Below are 25,623 nucleotides of genomic sequence, written 5' to 3'. Positions count from 1 at the left end.
ATATGAGAATTTAGAGGGAGCAATGCGCTAATTTGTGTATGGGTGTGTGTGCATGTATGCCCAATTTCCCCCCTCACTCACAGGGTATTGTGCGTTAGATCAAAGCTATAAACCCCTCTGGGCTTGACACACTCTAGCAAGGCTGCTGCAGTGTTGAATCCAAGCCGAAGTAATTCTGCTGATACTGTATGCTGCTATTAAAAAAAATAATAAAAAGTTCTTTTTTTGTACAGTGGGGATCACAGAATCCTCTCATTGTTCTGCAGAGGTAAGTGTGTGTCTGTGTGTTGATGGGATAGGAAAGATAGCACGGTCAGCTGGGGAAAAGAAAGTGATATGTGTTCAGTTATAGATTTCAACTCTCATGCTCCTTTCCTGAAACTTTCCCCTGGGAAGCCAGGACATCAGGATTTCTAGAGAGGCTGGATAGTGCAGGTCATTGTTCATTGATATCTTTACCGATGGCCATTGCTAAGCCTGAGCCGACATAGGAAAAAAAAAATAAAATAACAAGCCGGAACAGTGTATGCTCCACAGGGAGAACAAAACAGAGTGCTGAAAAAAAGTGCAACAAGAGCTTGGGAACTGCATGGACTGGAAAGTGTGATGTTCTTCTGCGCTCACTCCATCTTTGGGTTTGGAGATTGGGAGAAAAAAACGTGTTTTCACTTCTTTTTATGTCTTTTACAGAGACTAACAGGTACATGCTTTTTTTTAAAGTTGTGAGATGACCCCATGGCTGGTATGGTACTGCTGCTGCTTGTGATGGGGAAGACTTGTATTTCAGGGGAGCACAGTTCCAATGAAATTTGTTTCTACTCCTGGAAACTCTTCTCATCTTGGCCAGTGGTTGACCTGCAGTCATCAAGGTGGCATAGTAGGTGTCAGATTTGGAGACATTAAAGACATCTTTTTATTTTGGATTCATATCTCAGTTGAATATGCATGAGAGACAATTTAAGAAAGACTATGGGTCTTTTAGCTAGTGGCTAGACAAGGGGAAAGTGCTTTAGCTGTTTCTTTTTTTCCTGTTGGTCCTTCATTAATTTTACGTCCATCCTTTGTTTCTTAACCACAGGAGAGATGGAGAGCAGAGAAGAGCAACTTTTGGCAGCAGTCTCAGTGGGAGTGCGAGTACAGACAGGGGAACTCCTTTCAAAATGCATCTCTCAGTTTCTCTCCTTCTCATTTCTTTCCTAACATTCCCCAGCTTTAGCACAGAGGCTAATGAATAATAGAGTGAACGATGACCCTTGCAGTGTGGGTTCAGGCCTGGCTCCGGCATCCGTCTGATCTGGTGACCATTTTTAATCCAACACACAATAAAGCTCCAAGATACCTGGAAAAGACCTCACAGACAATACTGTGTGCACTCTGAGCCTTAAAAATCACAGCATTTAGCTCAAAGCGACCACGTCAGGAGAAACAAGAAGCCAAAAATGTACAAAGGCCTTTTAGTGTTGTTTGTTTTCTGTCCCGCTGAATTGCTAGTGAAAAGCTAATACGACAGCCTTGCACCTCTAAATGAGGTGTCGTAGCAGCATAGTGTGAACATAAGCTAAAATATCATGCTTGTGTCTTTAACTTTAGCATCCCAAGCCATATGCCTTTTTCACAGGTGTCAGATTCTGTGTCAAGGTGGATATCAGAATGAAAAACACATCCGCAGGGGTAAAACAGAAAGCTGTGATTTGGCAAAAAGATCTATATTTTTTGCAAATGATTTGCTGTGCTCAATTTGTTTGCATTGCCCGGGGATAACCCTCCACCCTGCATCGCCTCACTGACCTCTGAGTCAAAGCTATCTTTTTTCACACCTTGCGCTTTCTCTCTCTCTCCCTTTTGACCCGGGGAAATCTCTCGCTGGGATAGCTTAAATAACACGCTCACACTTCAGGGAAAGCGAGAGGTGCAGAGAAAAGTGCAAGACAAAAGGTGATAGAGGGAAAGTAAAAAAGAAGAAAGAACACCTGTCTCAGCAACCCCTCGAGTGGGGAGATGATATCCTGATTAAAGGGTGATGTAGAGTCTGGGAGACATTGATCACACAAAACACTTGACCATGGAGGCCCAAGATGTGGTAGATATTAAAAAATCATGAAGTATCTCCCCCCACCCCCTAGTTATGTCAGGGATGAAGAACACAAAGGTGTGAGAGAGGGAGAGAGAGTATTCTGATGGATGGAGCAAAAACTTAAAGTGTTCCTGCCAAGCAGTGTGTGAAGTAAGGTCAGGAGAGCTGCATGCAAGAGCGCAGAGAAGAGAAGAGTAAGGATAAGAGTCACTCATCCCGTCACTTTAAGAGAAGAACTCCCACATCCTAGGCTAATTCTACCATTGTGGTCTGCATCCACGCTAATATACGTTTTTAAATGGGGGTTTTAAAAATGTAATGCACATGGCTTAAAACACATATCACACTGAATATTAAAAGGGCACACACAGGCAAGCTTGTAGAAAATACTACACCAATGACAAAAAGTAACACCAGAGATAAAACTAAACACAGAAGCACACAATAATCCAGCGATGGTGGCGGAAAACATCGGATTCGCGAAGCAAGCAGCAACAAAATAGAGAAATATTTATGGCTGGAAAGTGCCTGCACAAGAAAGATGAAATCACAAATGAGATATGAGTTTAATTTTAATGACCAGGCTTTTATTTCTTTGCTACTGACAGAACTCGGCTATGATATAATCATATGTGTCTGCGTCATTGTTTAAAAAACAAGATACTCGAATACTTTCAGTCATCCTACAATATGTTTCAGTATTGCTGATGCTTCATATTAAGTTCCTAAAACAGTGAACGTGTAAGTGTGGAACATACGAGCTAAGCTTTGCATCCAATATTAGAGGAAGTTGAGCTGTGAAAGGTGCTGAAATCTGGATTTTGAAAGGGACCGATGAGTCATTTTGGTGCAGATGGGTTCATTCTCTCCCACTCTCCTTTCCGTTTAAAATGCACACGGGAAAGCACGAGCAAGCACGATGGCCTACCACCTGTGTTAGCCTTCTTCCTAAAGTGTACTAAGTAATCGGCTGTAGCGAGGGGATGGTAATTTGACAGCTGGCGAGAGTGCAAGCAAACCGAACTGTGAAGCAAAAAAGTTAAAACAAAAAAGAGTGAAAGAAACACTGTGGGGGCGAAAGAGTAAAAAAAAAAATCCAAAGTAAATGGTCCTGTTTAAAAGCTTCGATATGCATCTTTCAAGAGACTCCTGGATTTCCTCTGTGAGAAACAGTTTATTTGCTGGCATGTACCGATACACACAGACATAAACACACATCATTCACAAATGGGATCAAAGATCTGATGGAGCTGAAAGAGTGCCCAATAAGTGCTGCTGCCCCAGACTAAATGAGTGACAATTTACCGGTGTTGTTGCTGCCGCTGCTCTTGAGCCCTTGTGATCATGTTAAAAATGCAGGGAAGTGGAGGGGGAGCAAGAGGATTTCAAGAGAAAGGACAGCTCTCAAATGTCCAATGCAACACTCACAGATGAAGCCTCTGGCCGCTGAAAATTGGTCTTTGAGAGATTCACACGCGCACCTATAATTTCAGTTGCATGTGCGCGGAAAATGTGCGCAGTGACGTCCAGCTTCTCAAACACCACATTTGCACACATTTGTACGACTCTCACAAAGTGTTGGAACAATGCAAAAATGGGCCAAATGCAACAATGCAGACACACCTCTGGCACCAACATGAAAGCTCATACTAAACCAGCAACGCTACTTGTTTAGCAAATAGAGTGAGTTGAAGACTTTCCCCAGAATCCCATCTGATTTAGAAGCCTAAATCTAACTGAGGTGCCCTTCTTTCTTTAGGGAAAAAACATTTTAATTGACATAAAAACACGCAAACTTTGATGTTCTCACATGTTAACGATCTGCTGCACAGTCTCTGAGCTCCTGTGCTGTGCGCTGCATGTTTCCACTCTAGCCCCGCTTAGTCCATCCAGTCCTTGAGTTAAGATCCTAGAGAGACAATTTGTGCAGTCCATTAAGAGCTGATGAATTGGATTTAGACCAGCAAACTGGTGTGAATGGGCGGCCTAAACACACAGGCTGACAGCCCCCACTCCCCAATCGTTTGTGCAACTCTGTGAATAATGCTGGCCCAGTGTTCGCTCCTGTTTCAAACACACATACAGTTCCCTAGCCCAGCACTTACGGCTGTATTCACAGCAGAAAACATGACTTCTATTGCTGTATATTGACTGACATCTACTCTACGCTGTAAAAGGCTTGTGCAGGGAGCTTTCCATTTGCAGAGGAGACAAAGCACACTTTAATCTTAATCAGCATGTTACCGAACGACGGGGTCTCCAACAAACGCAGGCGACAAAATTCGAGTCGTTACGCTAATAGAGGCATGTACATCCTGTGAACAGCTTTTAATCTAAAAATCAAGAATGGAAAAGTGCTTGACACTTTAATCCCTTTTTGATATGGAAGTGTTACGTGCTGCTCTAAGCATAAATATACCGGGTGAGCGGCAAAAAAGAAGAGAGAGTTTGGTTTACCACACGAAATGCAAGCATCCCCACAACAATGTAATACAAACGTTCGACAAAAAACAAACAAAAAAAAAAAAACCACACACACACACAAGGACTCGAAACCTGGCGATAAGTGACTCAACAGATCTTTTGGTTCAGTGCGCCACATTATTGCATTTTGGTAATTTATTAGTAAGGGCAAGGTCTTGATGGTAAAATTCAGATCTAAAAAACTGCGATCCCTCCATATAAAAAAGTGTGAGCTGCTAATGAATTGGATATGTGTGATAAATGCTGAGCAGATTCCCTCCTGGCTCTTAAAAGTGCAGTCCTGTCTCAGTTTCATTTAAACAGAGTGAACAGTAGTTACACATATTTAAACACCGAGGGTGTATTTGATACTGCTTCAATTATTAAGATTGCAAAAAAAAAGGAAAGCTGCCAGTGGAAAAGTGCCAACAATGTTCATGTGGTTTTCTATTCTATTTCTATCCTAATGAAAAAGACTTAATTGAAGAAAAAAATTAATTATGCTTTAAACTGTTTTTATACACATTTCCATCATTGGTAATATTCCCTATCAGCACGGCCCTACTGTACTTTTATTCATGTCTGAGTCTGTGAATATTGGTGAAGGTAAGGTTACTGAAGCAGACAACTGAGTGTTTGCTTTGAAACTGGCCTAAAGTGTTGGCGATTGTTGTAAGTATTAGAGCTTTGGTTCCTGTTTTTTAACGCTCACTTTTTTCTCCATGTCTGCTTTGTGTCTCAGTTCTGTTTTAATTGCTCTTCTCGTGCAGGTTTTCTTGTTGTTATTCCCGCCTGCGATTCCTTGACCATTTCCACTTGTATCTTGCTTCCCAATTACCCCTGAGCATATATGATTCAGTGTTTCCCTCTGTCATTGTCAGACTGTCTGTGTGTATACCATGTGCTCCACACCTGTGCTTTTTGGCTTTCCTCCCCGTGCCATCATGCCGTTTGTCTCAAACATGTCTTTCTCACTCGATCAGCTTTGTGTTTGAAGCTTGTCTTTAGTTTTGTACTTAGTTTCTCACGTCTGCATTTGGAGCCTCATTTTGTACCACCCTGAGCACAAATGTATTTAGCGCCGGACATGTCATTGTGAATACCATAAGTACTGAAATGTGTGTGCAGTCGTGAACTGGCAAAGCACTGCAGCAATTTTGATTATTAATTTATCTCAAGCTTTGAATAAACAAATTCTTGCAAAATGAAAGTCAAAGGGTTAGTTTGATACCGTCAAACCTACTGCAAGTTTCATGCAATCATCCAGGAAGTGTCTGTAGCACTCTGCCAGTGGTATTAAATATTAATCTCTCCACTTAGGATCTACTGATTCAGAGAGAATGTGCAGGCCATAGGGAACTTAATGGGATACTTATCACACTTACTGTGATAGGCCTAGTGCATGTCTCGCTATTTAAGATTTTGCAGTACTCAAAGTCCCACAATATAGTTTTTCATCGGGATTACAATGAAACATCTGTTTTGGCTTTGTGTGTGTGTGTGTGTGTGTGGTAGGAGATGGTTTGAGCATATGTTTGTATGTTTGTGTGGTTCTGTGCCTTTATTTAAGCACGCAGGTAGTGCAATAAGCAAGTGTGTGGGTGGGTACATCTGTGCAGGGCTTAGTGCCTAACTGAAGCTGGATATTTACTGTAGCCTGTTAAATGCCCAATATCAAAAGTTGGTCTTGCAAAACTGTCAGCCACATGGCGGGCACTGGACTTGTAGCTCACATGGACCTTGGATTAGTTTCTGTCTATTGCTCAGGGTGAAATGTGTAATCCTGATTCTGAGAGGCGGGTGAGAGGAGGAGGAGGAGGAGTGGGGAGGCGGGGATTCTTGCTATTAACGTCTAACCTTTTAAAAAATGAATTTGCAAGTGTGACAAGATAAGGGGACAGATGTGATCCTGAAAATATTTCTGCCCTGTCACAAATACCTTGGGAGAAGAGAAGAGCATTAGAGCCTTTATGATAAAAAATTAAATGCAGTGTGCTTAAGATGTTGCCTTTCATCTCATATCAAATAATAACAGCGTAGAAAGTAACAACAAAAGGTGCTGCAATTAATGTGATTTCTTTTTAAGTGCATATTGTGTTTTGTTTTTTTTTATAAATAATTACTTCCCTCCAGTGTGTGTGTGTGTGTGTGTGTGTGTGTGTGTGTGTGTGTGTGTGTGTGTGTGTGTGTGTGTGTGGAGTGGTGGGTAAACTGTCAAAGAAAGCTTGCTTTATAAAGCTGCCCAACGCCGACATCTTACTTTGACACAAAACTTCATACTTTCTTGAAAAGTAATTTAGCAATTACAACTGTGGCTATACTGGTGAATTTTCTCTTTAAATGGGAAAAAGCAAAAACAAAATATTTAAAAACACCTACACCTATCCATGTGTACAGGTCTGTTCATATGAAATTAAAATGAATATGCATTTATATGCTCTGAGACAATGATCTGGCTCCTCAGCAAACCCATCAGTGAAGCGGCAGGGCAAAATAAGGAATGCTTTTAAAAAAGGTTAAAATCTTCACTGTCTGGCAGATGGGGAGTGTGGCCTGCTCATGAAGACCCTATAACAACCTCTCTTAGCTGCTCCTGGCCCACCATTACAGTATCTCCCTGATCAAATGGATGCCATCTGTCTGGCCGGGGTTCAGCAAGAGTGCTACAGCAAGCTGGTTTGCTGGCTCAGCCAGACGCATCCTACCTTGTTCTTTTGCATACACATAAGCTCATTTTCTTATCCCACTCTCTCTCACAAACAAACACAGGCGAACACAAAGAGGTGAGTTCAGCCATGCAAACGTCCAGAGGAAAATGTTTTAAGATGGCAACTGGGATCTTGCAGCAAGCGACGTGTAACAGGTAAGTGGTAAATGATGATCGATGGTAGTGTAATCTTTGGATAGGGACGTGAAATTGACTGTCAGAATTTTCTGTTAAAATACATCGTTGCCTCCTCCAGCTGGCACTCGTGAACAAGAGCCGCACATCCACATGAATTTTAATTCACTCTTGTATCCAACCTCAAAGCATGAGGGAAAGCATTCTGCCTAGGTAGCAATAAGAATTTAACACATTTACTGAGTCATTCCCTCGTGCTTCCTAAATGTTTCACACTGTTATCAATATTAAACCTACAACTCCTGCCTCTTATTTTGATTTCTATCTTTCACATGTCGAGTACACATGAAAGCCACATTCCTACTTTAAGGCTCTTACATATAAATGATTCTATAGGTGGTTTTATTGCAGCTCTCCCATGTAGTTTAAGAGTCCTGGCAGAGAGCTGTGGCACCTCATGGGGAAGTCTGCAATCATTCCCTATCACATTCAAGTTGTAGGTGTGTTCACAAAAGCTTGCAACGCCTAACTAGAAACTTGTATTCCATTGTGAATGCCATCAGTATCGCTAACATTAGCACAGTGCACCTTTGGCTAGAAAGAATGAAAGAGGTCCCCCTACTTTCCGTTGCTGTCATTGAATAACATCTGATAGGTTCAACTGTAGAGCTTTCATCTCCTCCAGATCTACAAAATCTCCCCTCATTGATTCAGTGCTGAAGTGGGACTCAAGTTAATTCCACATGTGTTTTTCCTACAGGTAGGTGATACATTTATCACACACACTTTGGAGCTAGAAACTTAAAATGTGCATCCGCTTTAAATGATTAAGGTTGTTACATTTTTCTATTGACCAATACATTTATTTATTTTTAATTCTTTACATTTTAGTTCTTTAGAATAGAATAGAATAATCCTTTAATTGTCCCACAAGGGGAAATTTGGTAAAGAAGAATTTGTTTGGTGTTAATCTCTCCACTATTCCTCCTAGTGTTTTATTTGTGTCTAGTAAAGAATCTCAATAAAATACTATTTTTCATATTTTTATAGGTTCAACTATTTGCAGAATTAACTGGATCATAGATTACTAGTACACTTTCCCGTAAGCATGCTGCGTTACTAAACCGTCGTGATTTTGTTTGTGAGAGTGTCACATGACAATGATGTAGGCGTGTGTGACGTCCGTGGCAGCACCAGACGTGTGTAGATCAGCAATGGATAATATGGAGTTCGGGAGACAGTACGACCATGCAGCGTTTAAAGCTTGGAAGTACTTACATTACTTCAAGTTTTATTCCGTAAGAAGTGACAAAAGCATTAGCGCCCGCGGTAAACTCTGCGTGGGAAGAAAACGTCTTTCTACACCGAAAAACTAAACTTCAAATCTGAGCAAGCGCCTAGCAAACCACCACAGGAATGTGAAATTCACAGAGAAAACCCCAGATCCCCCCACTGACATGACCGCTACAGCACCGTGCAAACCTCCGATGGCCCGCTAAACAGGACAAGACTTAGAGCCACTGAGTCTTTGATTTTATTTATTTTTTGCTGTGCTTTACTTGCATCTATTTGAAAGAGTGAGTGTAAACACAAAACATTATTTTATTTTACATGCTTGAATATGCAGAAAATAGGTTTAAATGTTAAACAATTTCAACTTCAAGTCAAAGGCCACTGCATATAATTTAATTTTTGCTTAATGCAATGTGCATAAAATTAAAAGATTAAAACTAATTTAAAAAGCATTTTGAGTTTATTTTGTATTCTTGATTTTCATATGTTACATTGCAATAATGTTACGTTCTTGTTTTGTTATTTAGTTAGGGTCTTAGTTTAGTTTTAGTCTAGTTTATGTTTCTTCTATAGCTCCTGCATTTGCACCCCCAAACACAAACACACACACACACAAACACTCATTCTCGCACATACATACATGCACACACACACACACACACACACACACATTCTCGCACATGCATATACGTGCACACACATACACACATAGTGCCTTGTCTTTTGTAACCATGGGGGGGTTTTACAATGGGAGGTCTTTACCTTACAATATAAAGCACCTGGAGATGCTGTTGCTGTGATTTGACTCTATATAAATTAAATGGAATTGAAATTAAATGAATTAATACTTTTGTCCATATAGTGCAATTCATCTTAAATTTAAAATATAAAAGCAAGCAAACACAAAATAAAAAAAAACAAATAACACTGTGAATGTTTTCACAGTTCTGGGACTGTGGGTAGAAAGCTAGGAAAACTAACTTCTCAAACTTTACTGTGCAAAACAAGATATGATTACACCTAAGCTAACCTAACTGGTTATATGCCACTGTACCTGAATGGTAATGTTAGCCAACATCTGTCTTAGAGTAATAAATAAATAAAAAATAATGATGCATAATAAATAATGAAAATTGGATTAGTATTTCCTAGTTCATGGGGTGTTTGTAATAACCATCCATCTTCCTCTGCTTATCCAGTTCACGGTCACAGAACAGCTGGAGTCTGTCTCAGGTATCATCAGGCCAGAAGCAGGGTACATCCTGGACATATCATCAGCTGGTCACAGGGCTAACACAGAGAGACACTCTCACATTCACATATTTAAAAAATCAAAACAAACAAACACAAAAACCCCATTCAAATACAGCTTGCGCGTTGATTACCATAGCAATGAAAACAAGTTCTTTTTATTTTTTTAAAGGTGTATAACACTGAAAATTCCTATGAGTCACAAAAGGTAACAGCATTTGATAGAACTGGAAGCTGTATGACACACATCTTAATACCTAGATACCATCAGACTAGGGCACTAACAAACAGAAGGTTCAAGGTTGTGAAGCCTTATTGCAAGTCAAAGGGTGCTGAATGGAATGGATATATTTTCTGTTTCCATCTCAACCAACTAATTCCTTGTTCGGAGGCTTCCTTTCACACATTTCCTTTCCTTTGCCTTCACTAAGTATTTCTTTACAGCCGCACTTTTAGCATTTACTCGTCTACCCTTTGGTATATACCACCAACTGCATTATGCCAGTGTAACAAATAGTTATAGCTCTTTGGATTTGTACTCCCTTAATCCTGCCCTCGCTGATGCTTTGGGTGACATTTCTCATTTGCTGAACAGTTTAGAAAAAAAAAACACTGTCTGCCCTCTCATGTGAAACATCCAAAATTGTAATAACATCACTATAGCAACATTCTGCTGCACAGAGACACAGTCTGGCGTGACTGCCCTGCCAGCACGTGCACAGCTCATCACCACCCCAACAAACTGTTAAAAGCAGCATCCGCTGCTTAAGCCATGTTTCATACTAAGGTTATTCTCAGTCATGCAAAGAAATATCATAATGCTAACAAGATGTGAACTTATCCAATATGCAGCCAGATGGAAGAATAATGCACAGAAGTGTTGCTTAGGTTCATGGTCCTTCCACACGTTTGCCTATCAAAGGTTTAGTACGACTTACACTTTTTTAGAATAAACACACTGTAAACAAGATTTAAACAACTTGCATTTGCATTAGTACAATAAAATTGTTTTTAGATAATTGCATTAAAATGCTCCAAAAGGCACTAAGATCACAAACATGGTTCCAGCATAGGGATGGGAATTAGCTGAGTGCCATCTAGCAGACAGCTACTGGCTACAGCTGCATGTGTCACTCTCAAAATATCAATACAGGTGTGCACAGCCCTAGTAAAACATATATTTAACCCTTAACACTATTTAAATTGATGTGAAGCTACAAAATTAGCAATAGAGACCAAATGCATTTTTAAACCAGGCAGTAAACTTTTCATTTCTGCATTAAAGTTGTGCATTTTAACATACCAGACATTACCATATGTAGACCGACTTGCTTTTAGAGCTTTTCAACTGGCCATGGCTTCCTTTTTAAGCCCCAGAGGTTGCCGCCTGGTTCTACCTCTTTCACGCTCTACCCAGGCTCTACCCCTTGGCTTAAACCAAACAGTGGTTTTCCAGTATGAACGTATCTGACACAGAGACTCTCCTGTTGCGTGCTACATCTGAGAAAGGGCAATTTCGGACAAAGCCCAGGCTTGATTCTCTCTTTCATGTGTGAAAACGGCTTAAGATAGTGATTGAATAGGCTAGTTTTATCCCTTTCTGCCAGCTCTCTGCCTGACATGCATTCTGCAAAAAAAGAAGGCAAAATGTAGCATCAAGCCAGACAAGTTCTTTTCACTCCACTGACTGTATCACAAAACATTTCTGTATTTTATTCAGCTAAATCAAAAACCGATGCTTTGATTGCACCCCAGAGAAGAGGGGGAGTTGTTTTGAGATATGAGCGTAGCTCTATGCAAGGGCTGTACTCAGACAAGGGAAGAGGTGGAATGTAACACTAAAAGGTAAAATACAGTATGTTAGCCAGAGGTTCTCCTTCTCTGTTCAGCAAAACACCACACAGATACGGTGATTCTTTGGATCTGCTGAGAGTGAAACTAAAGCCCTTTTTTTTTCTTGACAAGAGCAGAGCACATTGGCTCAGCTATGAGTAGAATTTTCATTGCATGCTTATGCCAAGTCACCCACATATACACAAATGTGGGACATAAATGGCTGAAATACAAAATGGCTTAGGAGAAATAACCAGCAGTTAGCTTGTCAAAGGAAATCGTGTATACAGCATGAATCGGGTAGAGCATTAACTGCATCAAACCAGAGTAGCTAATACAGCCGCTACATTGTTTTTTGTCATTAACCTTTGGTCTATACATTGACCTGCACAGTATACCTGTACACTAAATCCTTAATACAGACGTGCATCCTCTGTGTAGATATAAGCGAGGAAATAACTTTGAACCCGATCTTAGCTTGAATATCCCACAAAAACTCATCTGCAGCATAACAGTTGATGTTTTTGTTTGTCTTTCACGAAGGAGCTTAAGCTCACAGGCCTTGATGTGGACTCCACAAGGACATGGAGGGAAAAAAATTGTATTATCATAAAAGATGAGGTGAGGGAAACTGTTTTGCATCGGTACTGTTCCAGCTCTCTTTATTTAGCATGCATGTGTGCCTCGCGGTGTATGCCTCGGAGAGGGCTGAAATCCACAAGGATGGGAAAAAGATGTTATGATCAAAGAGAGCATGCAAAGGTATTCCGTTCTATTAGCTCGGTTCCAATAACACTCTTCTTTTATACACATGTACGGCAACCTCATACTTTTGTTGATGCCTTTTGGGAGAAGGCTGAAAAAGTTCCTCGGAGCAGGCATTAATCCTCATTTAAACTCAACTCACAGAACTTACAGAAAGCAGGTCAAAAGGTCTTTTTGTTGGAAAAAGCTCAGTTCCTCAAACCACTTAAACCTCTGGGATGTGAGACGAGGAGGAGAAAAATCCTACACAGCCTGCCTGGTTGCCTGAGGTTCTAAATATTATTTCCTTGCAAATGCACACTGCAAATTTTAAGATAATTGGAGCTAAGCACAGCTTTTTTGTTTCTTTTTTGTTTTTTACTAACACCTCAAATGAAACTGACATATAGGGGACCCTGCGTCTGTACGAATAAGACTAATGTGTGTAAGAATAATAAGAGATCAGGCAAATAAATAAAAACAGGATGTCCGGGGCAGGACAAAGAGAAAGGGCACAGAAGAAAAGAATGAGGCAGCGAGTGAGATGCGCAGCTCCGCTGGGTCATTAGGCTAGAGACAGACACATGCAATTGCCACCTCATCCTTCATTCTCTGGCTCTCCTGGCCAAAAGGCACTGGGGTATTGAGCCATGTTCAGTGAACCTGACATGTGCTGCAGATACTGTGGCAAATGAAGATACACTACAGGGCCCATGGACACTAATTCTCCTCCTTCTTTTTCAGCAGTCTGTCACCATTGTTACTGTGTACAGTATGAGTGACTGGCATATTAATACGAGATGCAAAATAGCGAGAAAACTCCAAAACATGGTGGCTGGAGCAGATTAAAATATGATTTCCTGTCTGTTTATACAACCATTTGGCTGTGTCCATCTCATGTGTCTTACTCTGTACAGCGGTGATAAATAGTTAGCTGTGACATCTCAACCTAACTTCCATTATTAGAGCGTCTGCTGTCAGATAAAGCTGTGATAAGACAATACGGTGGTGCCTCGGCCCAGCAGTCGCATAGATTCATCCAGACACATCAGACAAGACAAATAGACCTCAGCTAATGCTGACAGAGCACCCCGGGTGGAAAATTTAGACAGACTTTCAATCATTCGTTTGACAAGTGGGGACATATTCAAGCAAGAGATTTCTGTTTCCATAATTCCAAACCCCATAATCCATTTTTGTCCCACGGTCAGGGCTCGAATGACTGGACTGGACTGAAAAATGGAGTCTCCCTGGCAACAAATAGAATATATGCAACTGAAATTTCATGTTATTAGAAGTGTGAAAGCAATTTTTGAAACACAGAAGGTCTAAATATGAATATGGCATGAGTGTTTAGAAGTAAGGTGTGCATATAAAAGGCAACAAGATAGGTTTCATTCAGAGTGGTGCTCGTGTCCACTTGAAGTCCAATATTCATTGTGTTTTGGTCTCCTCTAATATCTGAAGAAGATATCTTATTTTTAGCAGGCAATTCCTTCACTACATTCACTAGCTGGTAGCAAACACTGTTTGTTTGTTTGGTTGTTTGTTTGTTTACTGGTGCAGGGAAAGTAGCATACAGTAGTTAAGCCATTTCCTGATGCAAAAACAGCATTATTAGAACTCAGTACGGAGAAGAGCATCTCAGAAAGTACAACCTGGCAACCTTTCTTTTTACCCAGTTAGCATCGGACCTTGAAGCAGAAGGGCTACAGCAGCAGACTTAGGTTTAGAAACTGTGGTAACAATTTACACTGACTCACCAAAATTGGACAGAAGACTGGAAAAATGTTGCCAGGTCTGATGAGTTTTGATTTCTGTTGAGACATTCAGATAGTAGCGTCAGACTATGGCATAAATAAAAAGAAACCAGAGATCCTCGTATCAAAGGTTCAGGCTGGTGCTCTTGGCATTACTGTGTAATGGTGCAGGGGATATTATTTTCTTGACACACGTTGAGCCCCTTGGGACCAACTCCCCATCGCTTAAACGCCACAGCCTACCTGAGTATTGTTGCTGACCATGTCCATCTCTTTATGACCACAGTGTACCCATTTTCAAAAGGCTGCGTCCAGCAGGATAAAGCACCGTGTCACAGAGCTCAAATCATCTCGAACTGGTTTGTTGAACATGACATTGAGTTCACTGTACTTAAATGGCATCCACAGTCACCAGATCTCAATCCAATAGAGCTCCTTTGGTGAAATGGGAGCTTCATATCATGGATGTACAGCTGACAAATCTGCAGCAACTCTTTGATGCTGTCATGTCAAAAATCCAAATAGACCATGTTTCCAGCATTTTGTTGAATTTATCCCACACAGAATTAAAGCAGCTCTGAAGGCAAAAGTGGATCCAGCAACTTTTATTAGGTGTACCTAATGAAATGTCTACTGAGTTTATATATTAAAATAAAGTTGCATGCTGTCAAATGGAAAAATAGGATAAAAGAGCCTACCTACAAATCTTTATTGAGCACTAAGAAACTGCAGAAGTTGTGTAATAATTCTCACATTGCCTTTCATGATGTGCTTTAAAGGAAGATTTTTAAGTATAACTACTTAAGACACTCAAAAGGTAAACTCCCTCACCGCTGCTCCCTCAATAAAACGAAAACAGAATTGATTACTTTAGACTAGAAGCAATGTTTTTATCTGTGTACACTGCAAACCATCAGAGGGGGAACTGAGGGGGTGGGACAAATCAGTAAAATGGCCCTTTCCTTTGCATGAGCTTCAAGTTCATTGCTAAAACAGTGATGATGACATCATGACAGAATGAAACTCGTCTTTAGATTCTGTTTGCTGTCTGTTCACATTTGCCGGACAGTGACGACAACGACATGTACAAAGCAATGCACGATTTAAAAGCCTCACTGGGATGGCTTACCAGAAGAAGACCTGTAGCACGGTTAAGACAAACCTAATTTGACTGCCACTGGATAAATGAGTTGCTCGGGCAAAGTGAGACCTCTGCAAACAAAACACTGAATGAGTAACATTTGTCCCCTGCAGTGGTTTTAACTGATGCGGCGGAGTAGCTCTTTTGCATCACAATTACCTGGCATTGTGTCTTTTCGCTCCATTAGCATAAGCAACCCATTTCACTTCAGTGAGATGCTACTGAAGGGCTCGAGGAGCCCGGAGGCAATCGGGAAGCCGCACGTAGCTACTGTATGAATAAAGATGGCAGTGATGTATGATATAGTAACTATATGCTTTGTATAAATAGAATGGATGTGCTACATGTAACTGGACTACTCTGAGATAAAAATGGGATAATAAGACACAGATGTGTATCTCGGTATGCTGCTAGACAGCTGGGCAATGTGAGACCTGTCTATTTTAATGCTCTTCACATTCTTAAAAATAATTGGTGGAGTGAGCCACCCATGCTCGATAGCACCTGCTCACTCAGTGTGTCACAATTATCTAACATCAGAAAAGAACAGGATCTAATCTACCATCTAATCACTCCAGGATTGTGAAAAATACTCCAGAGCACACGCAGTTAAAGGCTTCAGATGGAAAAAGACCGCTCGCTGAGTAAATAAATCCCAATGACACAGCAGAACTGTCACAGGTGAATCGGACTACGTTTGTCGAGGGGGCACATGAAGCAGTGAATCTTCATTCATTCATTCATTAACAGACGCAAGTGGCATTTTCAATAAAGTCACAGCTGGTGACACATCTATCAGTAGGCAGATTGTACAATGCGACTGTACTGTGCAAAAAAAATAAAAAAGTTTGACAGTTACCTGAGATTTGGTCATTTTAGAAGTGGTTAGTCAGGAAAGAACACAGAGAAGCTCATCTACTTTTCCAGTTTGACACATTAGTGAAGCTCACCTCTAAGTGAATATCTGATTATGTGTGGAGGGGAGAAAAAAAAGTCAAGAAATGGTGCACAGGCGATAGAAAGCACCAGTTCAACCTCCAGTCCTTTCTCCCCTCTTGCCGGCCATAAAACGCAGTGTAATAGGATTCCTAAGCTTTTCCAGTGACTGCTTCCACTATCACACAGACATTTAAGTGCACTAATCCATGACAAATTGTCTCATCTGATCCATGACAAATCGTCTGAGGGGCCGATAGAGACGAGGAGATGAAGGAGGGGTGGGCTGGGGAATGGGCAGCAAGAGGATGAAGAGTTGGTGGTGGCGGCGGTGGGGGTGGGGGTGACTGGTGTGAAGAGAGTGCTGCTCGGCACCTAAATGATCAGGCAGTTATTGCCTAGTTTTTTAGAAAGGTTGCTTTCATTACCTTGAAGGGCATGCTGTGTGATAAAATGTGAGTGATCACATAGCGCTGATGAGCTCTCCACCTAAGCCTGCCGTTTTCAAAGCAATTATAATCCCATGTGGAGGTAGATTATAGGATTTCACTTCCTTTGTTGGCAAAAGGCCGGATTTGTAGATGTCATGTTCGCAAAACGAATGTTTCTAATTGAATTTGTGTGATATGTAATTTATGATTTTCATCACCCGGTAGTTACATTTTGGTTCTTTTTTTTTCTTTTTTTTGGAAAAAAGGCTATTTTAAAAAAGACACACACACTGACTAAATATTCACTCACAAAAAAAGATAACAGATAAAACTTAACAAGCAAGAAAACTGAGCTTCATCAGAGGTCATACCAGAACCTTGCATATTATTGATTTGTGTGTGTGTGTGTGTGTGTGTGTGTGTGTGTGTGTGTGTGTGTGTGTGTGTGTGTGTGTGTGTGTGTGTGTGTGTGTGTGTGTGAACGTGTGAGTGACTCTTGTACTGTACTACGTTGTATTTCAATATTCACCAATGCACCAATGCCGCCAAGCAGATCAAAAAAAATTCCTTTTCATCCACTTTGCAAAAATAAGATTAAGGCATCATCCATTCAAGTGACTGTAATTACATTGAATTTTCTTTTGCCATAAATTCTCACACTAATTAGTCCCCACCATCTAATGAGGATGCAAATAAAGCTGATTCGATGACGAGAACGCAGCCTATGCGCTCCTACCTTCCTGTGGGTAGCACGGATGGATCGGCTGTTCAAAAGCACCAAAGTGACGAGATTGCCACTGTGCGTTCCTCCGCCTGTTCGCGCCGCTAACGCCGAGCTATTGTAATGAGGACTGTGACAACTATGGAAATGAGTTCCAAGTTTTTTTTAAAAAAAACTGTGTGTGCGTTTAGTTCTTGAATCTGTGAAGTTAATTTCTTAGAGTTCCAAAGTGCTGCAAGAGAAATCGTAAATCTTCTGAAGTAAAAAAATAAAAAATAAAAAATCAGTTCATACTGTGTATATGTACAGCTTCCAGATGTCAGTGCTATCCTCATTTACCAAACTGGCAGCTTTCCTAAATCAGTTTCATAGTTTAGGTTTAACACCCTGTATCCCGTCTGTTTTTTATCTCCCGAGAAAACTCCTATCCATACAGCTCACTGTTACATAAAGTTAGAGTTAAGCTCTGTGGTGTTTTGACAGGATGTGTTCTCAGAGCTGGAGACATGCTGCCTAATTTAACCAACATCCCTGCTTACGGTTATGCTGTTGCTCTTACTTGACCATGTGATGCATCTTGGCTAATCAAAGTAATTACGTGGAGGGTTTTTCTTTTCCACCTCAAAGAAAACTTCTACACCGACAGAGCATTATGCCACATTGAACAATGAGCTCATTAAAATGCATTCCAATCATCTGGGATTAGACTTTACAGTCCATTTCAGATCAATGGATAAAAACATAACAGCAGCACCACTGCATTATTTATCAGCCTTTTCAGTTAGATCATAGCCCCTTTGTGTTTTTACGTGTAACATGTTCCACGTCCATGAAAAATAAAATAAATAACCTTTTTTTTTTTTTTTAAATCAGTACGTTTACAGCTGACACTCACAGTTGATTTCATATTCCGATTGTGATTGTTTTTTTCTCTGACGAACACCAGATAACTTAATTAGTACAAGTGCAGTTCTGTAACAATGCAGATACACCGTAGCGCTGTGGCTGACGAGGAATTTGGAGAATAAAACCGAATCCTGTCAGGGTGTAACAGCCTAGTTAGTTTTACAGCTGCACCTGCTCTATTAGATCCAAGTCTCTCTTAAACTGCCCTGTCAGAGTCATAATAAAACAAAGCAGCGGCTAAGGTGCTGTTATATCAAGACTGCCCCTCTTGGTATTGATATATTATAAACTGTACGCTGACTTCATGCATGCAGCAAGGGTAAATAGGTAGAGCATCTACTAAGTATAACTTAATGACAAAACTCTTATCAGACAACGCATTAGGGAGCGTGTTTCATTTTCTCATTAGGAGGCACAAATTCTCCATTAACTTCTGCCAGCAAATGCACTGACAATGTAAACGCAAATTGGTTACACTGAAAACCAGTACTATTTATCAAGAGTGGCCTGGTTTGTGCAGCAGCACTCTTGGCAGTGAGAACTTGTGCTCACTGTGCTGGCAGGTGGGGAGAGTGCATAGCCAGGCTTGTGTGTGTCATGTCACATTCAGCTCATCTGTCAATGTAGTGGATTATTTCTTGAGAGACCAGAATTGGCTTCCCAGAATCAGGGCACCATCAATCTTCAGCCGCACGAGCAGGACACACGGGGAGGCTGTGTGAAGCGGAGGCTCGCGGGAGAGAGTGCGGCGCCGCGCTTCCCGAGCAGGTGACGAAGCAGTCGGGCAACTCGTTACTCAATCGCCGCATCAGCCGTGACTATGGCGATTTGTCACTGAAACGTTTGGAGAAATAAATAAACAAACAAGCGCAATGTGAAACCTTCGCCCAATCTGTGGTGCCTTATTTTAACGTGTGCTGTGAGTTACTGTTGCAGGAGGCAGAGAAGCTGATTTCTCAAAAACTGTTAGCTGCTTCAACAGGCTGGAAGATAACATGACCTTCACTTCCCCTCCTCATATATATACCCACACAGCCCCTTCGCTGTGGGTTTTTTGTTTGTTAGCTTTTGTACCACTCAGTTTCTCAGGCAGTCTGCCAAGCTGCATTCATAGAGCCACACAAAGTAATTTCAGGGCATGTTTTCTTTAAAGGTACCAACCTCCAATTTCAGCATCATCATCTCAATGAAATTTATCTTTTAAAAATTGTGACTTAATAGCAAACAAAGTATGTTAGTCTAATGTAACATTATACTTCTATTCACAAAATATGTTTCAGTCCTTCATGAGGAAAGCTCTACTGAAACTTAACTTGCAGTAGGACCATGCGGCACATGATATCATTCTTTAGAAACACAGAAACATCCGCTTATGGAAAACAGCAGAGCGTGAAAGCCAATGGATTTTTCAAGGCAAGACATCTCTTTCTTGCCACGTCCTACATAGCCATATCTATTTATATCTGAGGGTTCTGGCCTCAATGAAACCAGAGAGCTTCTCAAATTATAAAATCAATTCTAATTCAAATATTCATCATAGCATTTCAATTCTGAGAGAGGAGTTCTGGTTAGATCGGTTAACGCCACTTCACGGATGAGTAAGATTGATGTCAGCTTAATCCTCTAAAAAAAAAACAAAAAAACATGATATACAGTAAATTGTCCAGTCAGAGAACAGCAGCTGGAGGGGAATGCATTCTGTGAGCAGTCAGATGTGATAGAACAATGCCGGCTGGGAAGTCTGCTGATTAGTAAAACTTCATAATACATTGGCAGACTAAGATTATAAGTGCATTGTTCTGCACTTGTCTATTTGTCTCTGTTTGTTAAGTTTTAAAGTTTTCTAGAAAGTACTCAATGCACCTGTCTCAGTGAGAATCCCAGAGATGTTATTCAAAATTGAGTGGCCCAACCAGAAACACCCCAGTAACATGAATTAAATCTGGGTCAATCACCCATCTCTGTGTTTGAAACTTGCTACTGAAATGCACCCAAAACACAGCTCCAGTATCCTCACAGGACCCATGAGGAAAGGCCGCAGCATAATGGCCTTAAAGAGGAGACTTCATTTACATCCCTGTACCCTCCTCGGTGCAGTAAATGCATGAGTTGATCTGTCTGACAGGAAAAACCCTTCCCTATCACCATCTTGTGGTTGGATGCCTCTTCTAAATGTACAAGGAAGGGTGTGGAGGCCAACCACTACTCCCCCCCCCCTCCCCCACCCCCTCAGCCCCTTTGGGATCACTGCATTATTCAAAAAAGACACTTACTGAGCCATGCACTTCCTTGTACATCTTTGGCACCAAGCTTGACTTGCCAACCAGTCAAACCAAAAAAAAAAGTGAGGAGGAGGAGAAGGGAAAGGGGGGTAAAAAAAAAAAAAACGAAGGCAGCCTTTAAAAATTCATTCTGAGCTCTCTATTGCTCATCCCTTACTGTCTTGTTCCAATTAACGGGGCTGGGATACTTTGAGAACTTTCTATCTATCATAGCTGGGATTTTCATGTGTCAGCTATTCCACAGAAAAAAGTACGCCAGCTCTCTGACATGCTGCTTAAAGCCACCAATGTTCAACACAAGCATAGAGAATTCAATGCTGGATTTTTTTTCCACTTGCTGTGCTTCAATTACTGTCTTTTTGCCTGGCAATGCAACACACACAAAAGGGAACCAAGCAGAAGATAGCATCAATGTTTAACAGCCGCTTGGCATCCACAGAAAGCTCCGCTCCGCACAAGAGTTCAGCACAGAAGTCGCACTTATTGTTAGAAGCTTAAGGAAAGCACTTGCTTTGCTCTAAAAACCTTCGCCTCCCGTGTAACAGTTCTACATACACTATAAGCGATTCTGGTAAGCTTCTCCGTAATCAGTGAATTAGAGCCACCTCTGTGTCTACCTCCCCTTTTGCCCTTACAGTGCAGCAAGGCATCGGGCTTAATTGCCAAATGTTTCCAGTGCAAAAGAGGGGAACATAATTGTCATTTCTATCTAAGCCGCAGTGATCAAAGCTCCCCTGGCTACCAGCACAGTAATGGGGATTTCTCTCTACAGCTTGGCCTATTCGTAACAGTGTGCCAGCAAGATTCACGCTGCAGTAGTCAAGAATTCCACATCGCGACTGTGAATCATCGTTCCACTAGCTAACTCGGAGTGCTGAAAGGACGTCGTCCTCGTTGAGGTCTACACACAGAGATGGGGCGTAGCAGCCATATTTCTCCAATAGGTTGCAAAAAATGTATATGAGTAGGTTTGATTAAATTAACCTAGGGTAACGCATGATTAGAGGTTGCTGTCTTTGCTTATCTTGTATGACTGCGAGCACAGTGAATCATCTTGTACAGTACCGTGGCAAATCATCCTGACATACTGCAGCAGTGTCTCGCTGTTGCCTTTTAAACAGCCAAAGCTGACAACTGCTGCCCCATGGAGAGGGCACCATGTTTCACTGTAACAGGGTGCTATGAAGCTGAAATCTGACAAAGAGGCACACGTACCCAGGGTGAGAATGTCAGTGCGACCAGGCCGGGCCACATGGTGCTGTTGGATGGTCTGGTAGAGAGTTGCCTGGCACAGCAGCAGGAAGCCGAGGCTAATCCACATGGCCAACAACCAGGACATGGTAAGGCCGAGTCTGCAGGATGGCACGCCGCGGGGGAGAAACAACAGGGGGACAGGGGCAGAGTTGTATTACAGCATGTCTCCATATATATATTTATAACACACACTGTGTTTATTTCATGTGCCAAAAAGACAAACAATGCTGACATCAGCCGCACACATCAAGACCACCACGTCGAATACTGTCACTTGTTATTTTTTTTTTCAAAGTAACACAGCTAATGGGAAGAAAAAGACAACCAAGGGGCTTTGAGGGAAATCCCAGCAGTCAAACACAAACTTTAACATGCTAATATCACACCACAAAAAGGAGAGCAAAGAAACACGAAAAAAAAAACCACCCTGCTTTTATTAGACTGTAAGAATGATTCACCCCTTTCAGGAAAACCAGAGTTATTAAAAACAACAGCAAGACTGTGTTTCTAAGCACAGGCAGCCTTCTTGCAGATTTGTTCAGCGACTGCCTAATGGCTGGTGAGGGCCAGCATATGGAGACACGCCTTAGCCCTTATTGAATAATGAGGCTCTCCTCCTTTCCAGGTGTTATTAGGGCCTCTCTCCACAGCATCCCCCCCCCCTCAACCAAGAAATGTGTCTTAGTGTGTTTAGACTCCTGCGTCTCTGACGTTTCCGCCCTTTGCAGAAGAATTAGTACATAAAAGGCTGAGGAGCAAATTTAGTGTATTCAGCCAAATGACAAATCACATGTTCTGAAGTGATGTCATGACTATAATGTAACTATGAATTTAGTAGTGTTTGATTCTACCTGTCCTTTTACACTCTACCAACACTAAACCTGCCAATAAAGAAAAATCTAAATGCTCCAGTTTTCCAAATTAAGTGCCAGTGATCTGTTCTGATCTAATAAGTCACTTGCAGAACCCCCCACCCCCTCCCCCGGGTGGTTTGATGTACATCTGAGATTAAAGCCATTAAGGTATTAAATGTTACCCATGTGTTCTTTACCCTCAGTGACATTGAGGCTGCTTAATATTCAGCGAAAATTAAGCATATAATTATTAACAGCACATTGTAAATCCCCACCCCTGCACTAAATCCATCATAATCCGGTTTTGTGGAAATATGAACTGGTCCTGTGGGTTTATTTTCCTTAAAAAAGAAAAAAGAAAAAGAAAAAAAACATTTAAAAAAAAAAACATCGTGTTCTTCTTGCCGGGCTGCATTTATTATATATTCAAACAAAAACATTGCGCTTGTGTGCTTTGCTGTTTATTGCACAGACTTGGAGGGTGCACGTTCTGACCCAAAAAAAAAAAAAACATCACCTGATGTGAACATACACAGTTTATCATCGAAAGGAGGAGGAGTATTAGTATCATTTTAAAGGAACTTAAGAAATAAACACACACACACACACACACACACACACAAAAACAGCTTTGAGGAAAAGCAGACAGGAAAACTCACGTGCATCTCGTTTTCCTTGCGGGAAACAAAAGAATTCACAAGAGCCGGTTTGGCTCTCACAGTTTTATCGCCTTAAAAGAGATGCGGCCGCTCATTTGTGCGTAACCGGTAAGTCTAGCGTGAGATTTTAAACGCGGTTCGGAGCAGAAGCAGCAGACACACCTGCGGGCGCATAACCTCCTGATGCACCTGCGTGCAGCGTGGATTTAACAAAGTGAGGCGGTTTTATGAGCCCGCTCGTCCTAATGCTGCAGAGACAAGTTTAAGCAGTGACTCCCTAACACATAGACCTGTCTACCCGATTGCAATACACCGGGAGGAAATCACTCACCCTTATCCCCTGGCTTGTAAATAGCCCACATCTTTCCAAGAACTGTATTTGTTTAGTGCTTAGCCTGCTCTACTCCTGTACTGTTTATCTGGGGAGGTCACCTACCGCTATGTGGAACTATTCATTCTAATTCTAAACATAGGTGGAAACTTAGCATCTTGGTTCAAATGTATTCTTGAGGCTGGAAAAGCTTTTCTACTTGGACTCCGGCATATCTTTACATAAACCAGATGCATTTTTCAGCAGGCAGTATACTGTGGGGAATTAAATCAACAGCCCTCCTACCCCATCCCCAAACACCAAAGGTGCTCCATTCAAGCCCCCCACGCCCTTACCTGAGCGCTGCGTTCAGAAGCAAAGGAGTTCAGTCAGAATCACTGCCAGCCCAGCAGACTCACTCCTCAGTCTTAAATCCATCCATACTTGGGAGCCAGGGTTTTCAGCCTGAAATTCCACTAACAGATAAGCCAAACACTGCACAAAAGGGAGCTAAAAAGGCTGTTCTTTCCTTTCTATATATCCTTTTGGACCCCTGCTGCTCAGGTTCTTTTTGAAATCCTTTGGCAACACAAACAGTCACCAAAAGCAAAACACCCAGGGGTCTTTGTTACAAACTGGCCAGGATTTGAGGGATGGAAGGCTGATCATGTCACTGCTGTCTCAGCCACATTCGTGAAGATGTGCTCTCCTTCCTTCAGTGTCTCTTCTCCGTCAGTAAAACTCCTATGTTCTGTTGACAGGGAGCTAATTTACCCTCCTCACTTGTCGTCTCCTTCTCACGCGTGCAGCGGAAGGCTCCAGTGGAATGACTGCTCTGTCTGCTCTTGGCTGCATCCCCCCATTGAGAAGCAGTGCTGATAGTGTGAGCTTCAGTCCTCTCTCCAGCGCTCTAAGTAGAGAGTCTGTGTCAGACAGGCAGAGCGAATGTGAGTGAGTGTGCATGTGTGTGTGTATTACAATGTAGCCCAGCTGGAAAGAAAGGGAGAGAGAGAAAGAGAGAGCGAGAGAGAGCTGAGAGAGTCAGATCACACGTCTTAAAGCAAGACTACCCACTTCTGCATCAAGACTTCATCGGCAAATGAGGCATGCTTTATTAACCCACCTCTCTTTACGTCCCGGCTTCCCATCCAGAGCACTGGGAGATGTGCGAGTGTAGCCTTCAGCTCACTTTGAATCTGTTTGCGTCCACGTGCACGCCTGCGAGTGTGAGTTGGAGAGAGGGAGTGCGTCTGTTTTAGTCATCGCCCTCCAGCAAATTATCGGTGAAAGTGAAATGCTCCGAGCACAGCACTTTTAATAGAAGGCAGGGTGCCTCATCTCAGCTCTGCAATCACCATATTATATGTTGTGAGCTGGCTTTCCTCTTCCTCTAGTTTCCTGGTGATCATTGAGGATTTGTTTTTTCCTTCTTTTAAACCATGAACCCTTCAGAAAACATTTTGCCACCCCTGAAACAAATTGAATGGGAAAGAGCCATGACACTTGCTCAAACACTAAATCTGTTCCCTTTAAAGGAAACCCATCTCTTCTCTTCTTCTTCTTCTTCTTCTTTTGTATGCGTGTGAGTTGGTGTGGGTCAGGTGTGGCAACCAGTCTTGTTTGTATGGAGTGTGTGGAGTACCATTTCCTCCAATATACTGAATTTTCCTCTACAAGCATGAGCTCCTCTTTAATTCATCCTAATGTTAACCAGAGATTTACTGTATATGCCACTCCCACACACCTGCCATGACTGACTCACTCATAGTGTGATATTTCAAGTGAACCGTATGCTGCACACAAGAATACTCAGAGGGGCTAAATAAACTTGCAGACAGTGAAGAGAGTGTTGTTACTGCGGAGGAGTAA

The 25,623-nt window shown here is 41.7% G+C and overlaps 1 protein-coding gene across 5 annotated transcripts in view; it reads right to left on the bottom strand.

Moving 5' to 3' along the window:
* LOC134628020 (chemokine-like protein TAFA-1) overlaps nucleotides 1-24,744 on the bottom strand; it is a 113,121-nt gene extending 88,377 nt beyond the window's left edge. For 2 of the 5 annotated variants that reach the window (XR_010093940.1, XM_063474602.1), the window contains exons 1-2: nucleotides 24,111-24,729; nucleotides 21,893-22,029 (exon numbers count right to left, since the gene is read on the bottom strand). Coding sequence is in view for 3 of the 5 variants with exons in the window: in XM_063474602.1 (XP_063330672.1) it covers nucleotides 21,893-22,016 (124 nt within the window). In the remaining 2 variants the exon portion in view is untranslated. Of the gene's footprint in view, nucleotides 1-21,892; nucleotides 22,030-23,444; nucleotides 23,545-24,110 lie in introns of those variants that run through there. The other 3 variants (XR_010093941.1, XM_063474599.1, XM_063474601.1) reach the window with 3 other exon arrangements.
* Nucleotides 24,745-25,623: the final 879 nt, after the last annotated feature.

Source organism: Pelmatolapia mariae, linkage group LG5, assembly GCF_036321145.2.
Source record: "Pelmatolapia mariae isolate MD_Pm_ZW linkage group LG5, Pm_UMD_F_2, whole genome shotgun sequence".
In the NCBI taxonomy this organism is placed as follows: domain Eukaryota; kingdom Metazoa; phylum Chordata; class Actinopteri; order Cichliformes; family Cichlidae; genus Pelmatolapia; species Pelmatolapia mariae.
Note: the sequence above shows the minus strand (reverse complement) of the source record. Positions and strands in the feature narration are given on the sequence as shown.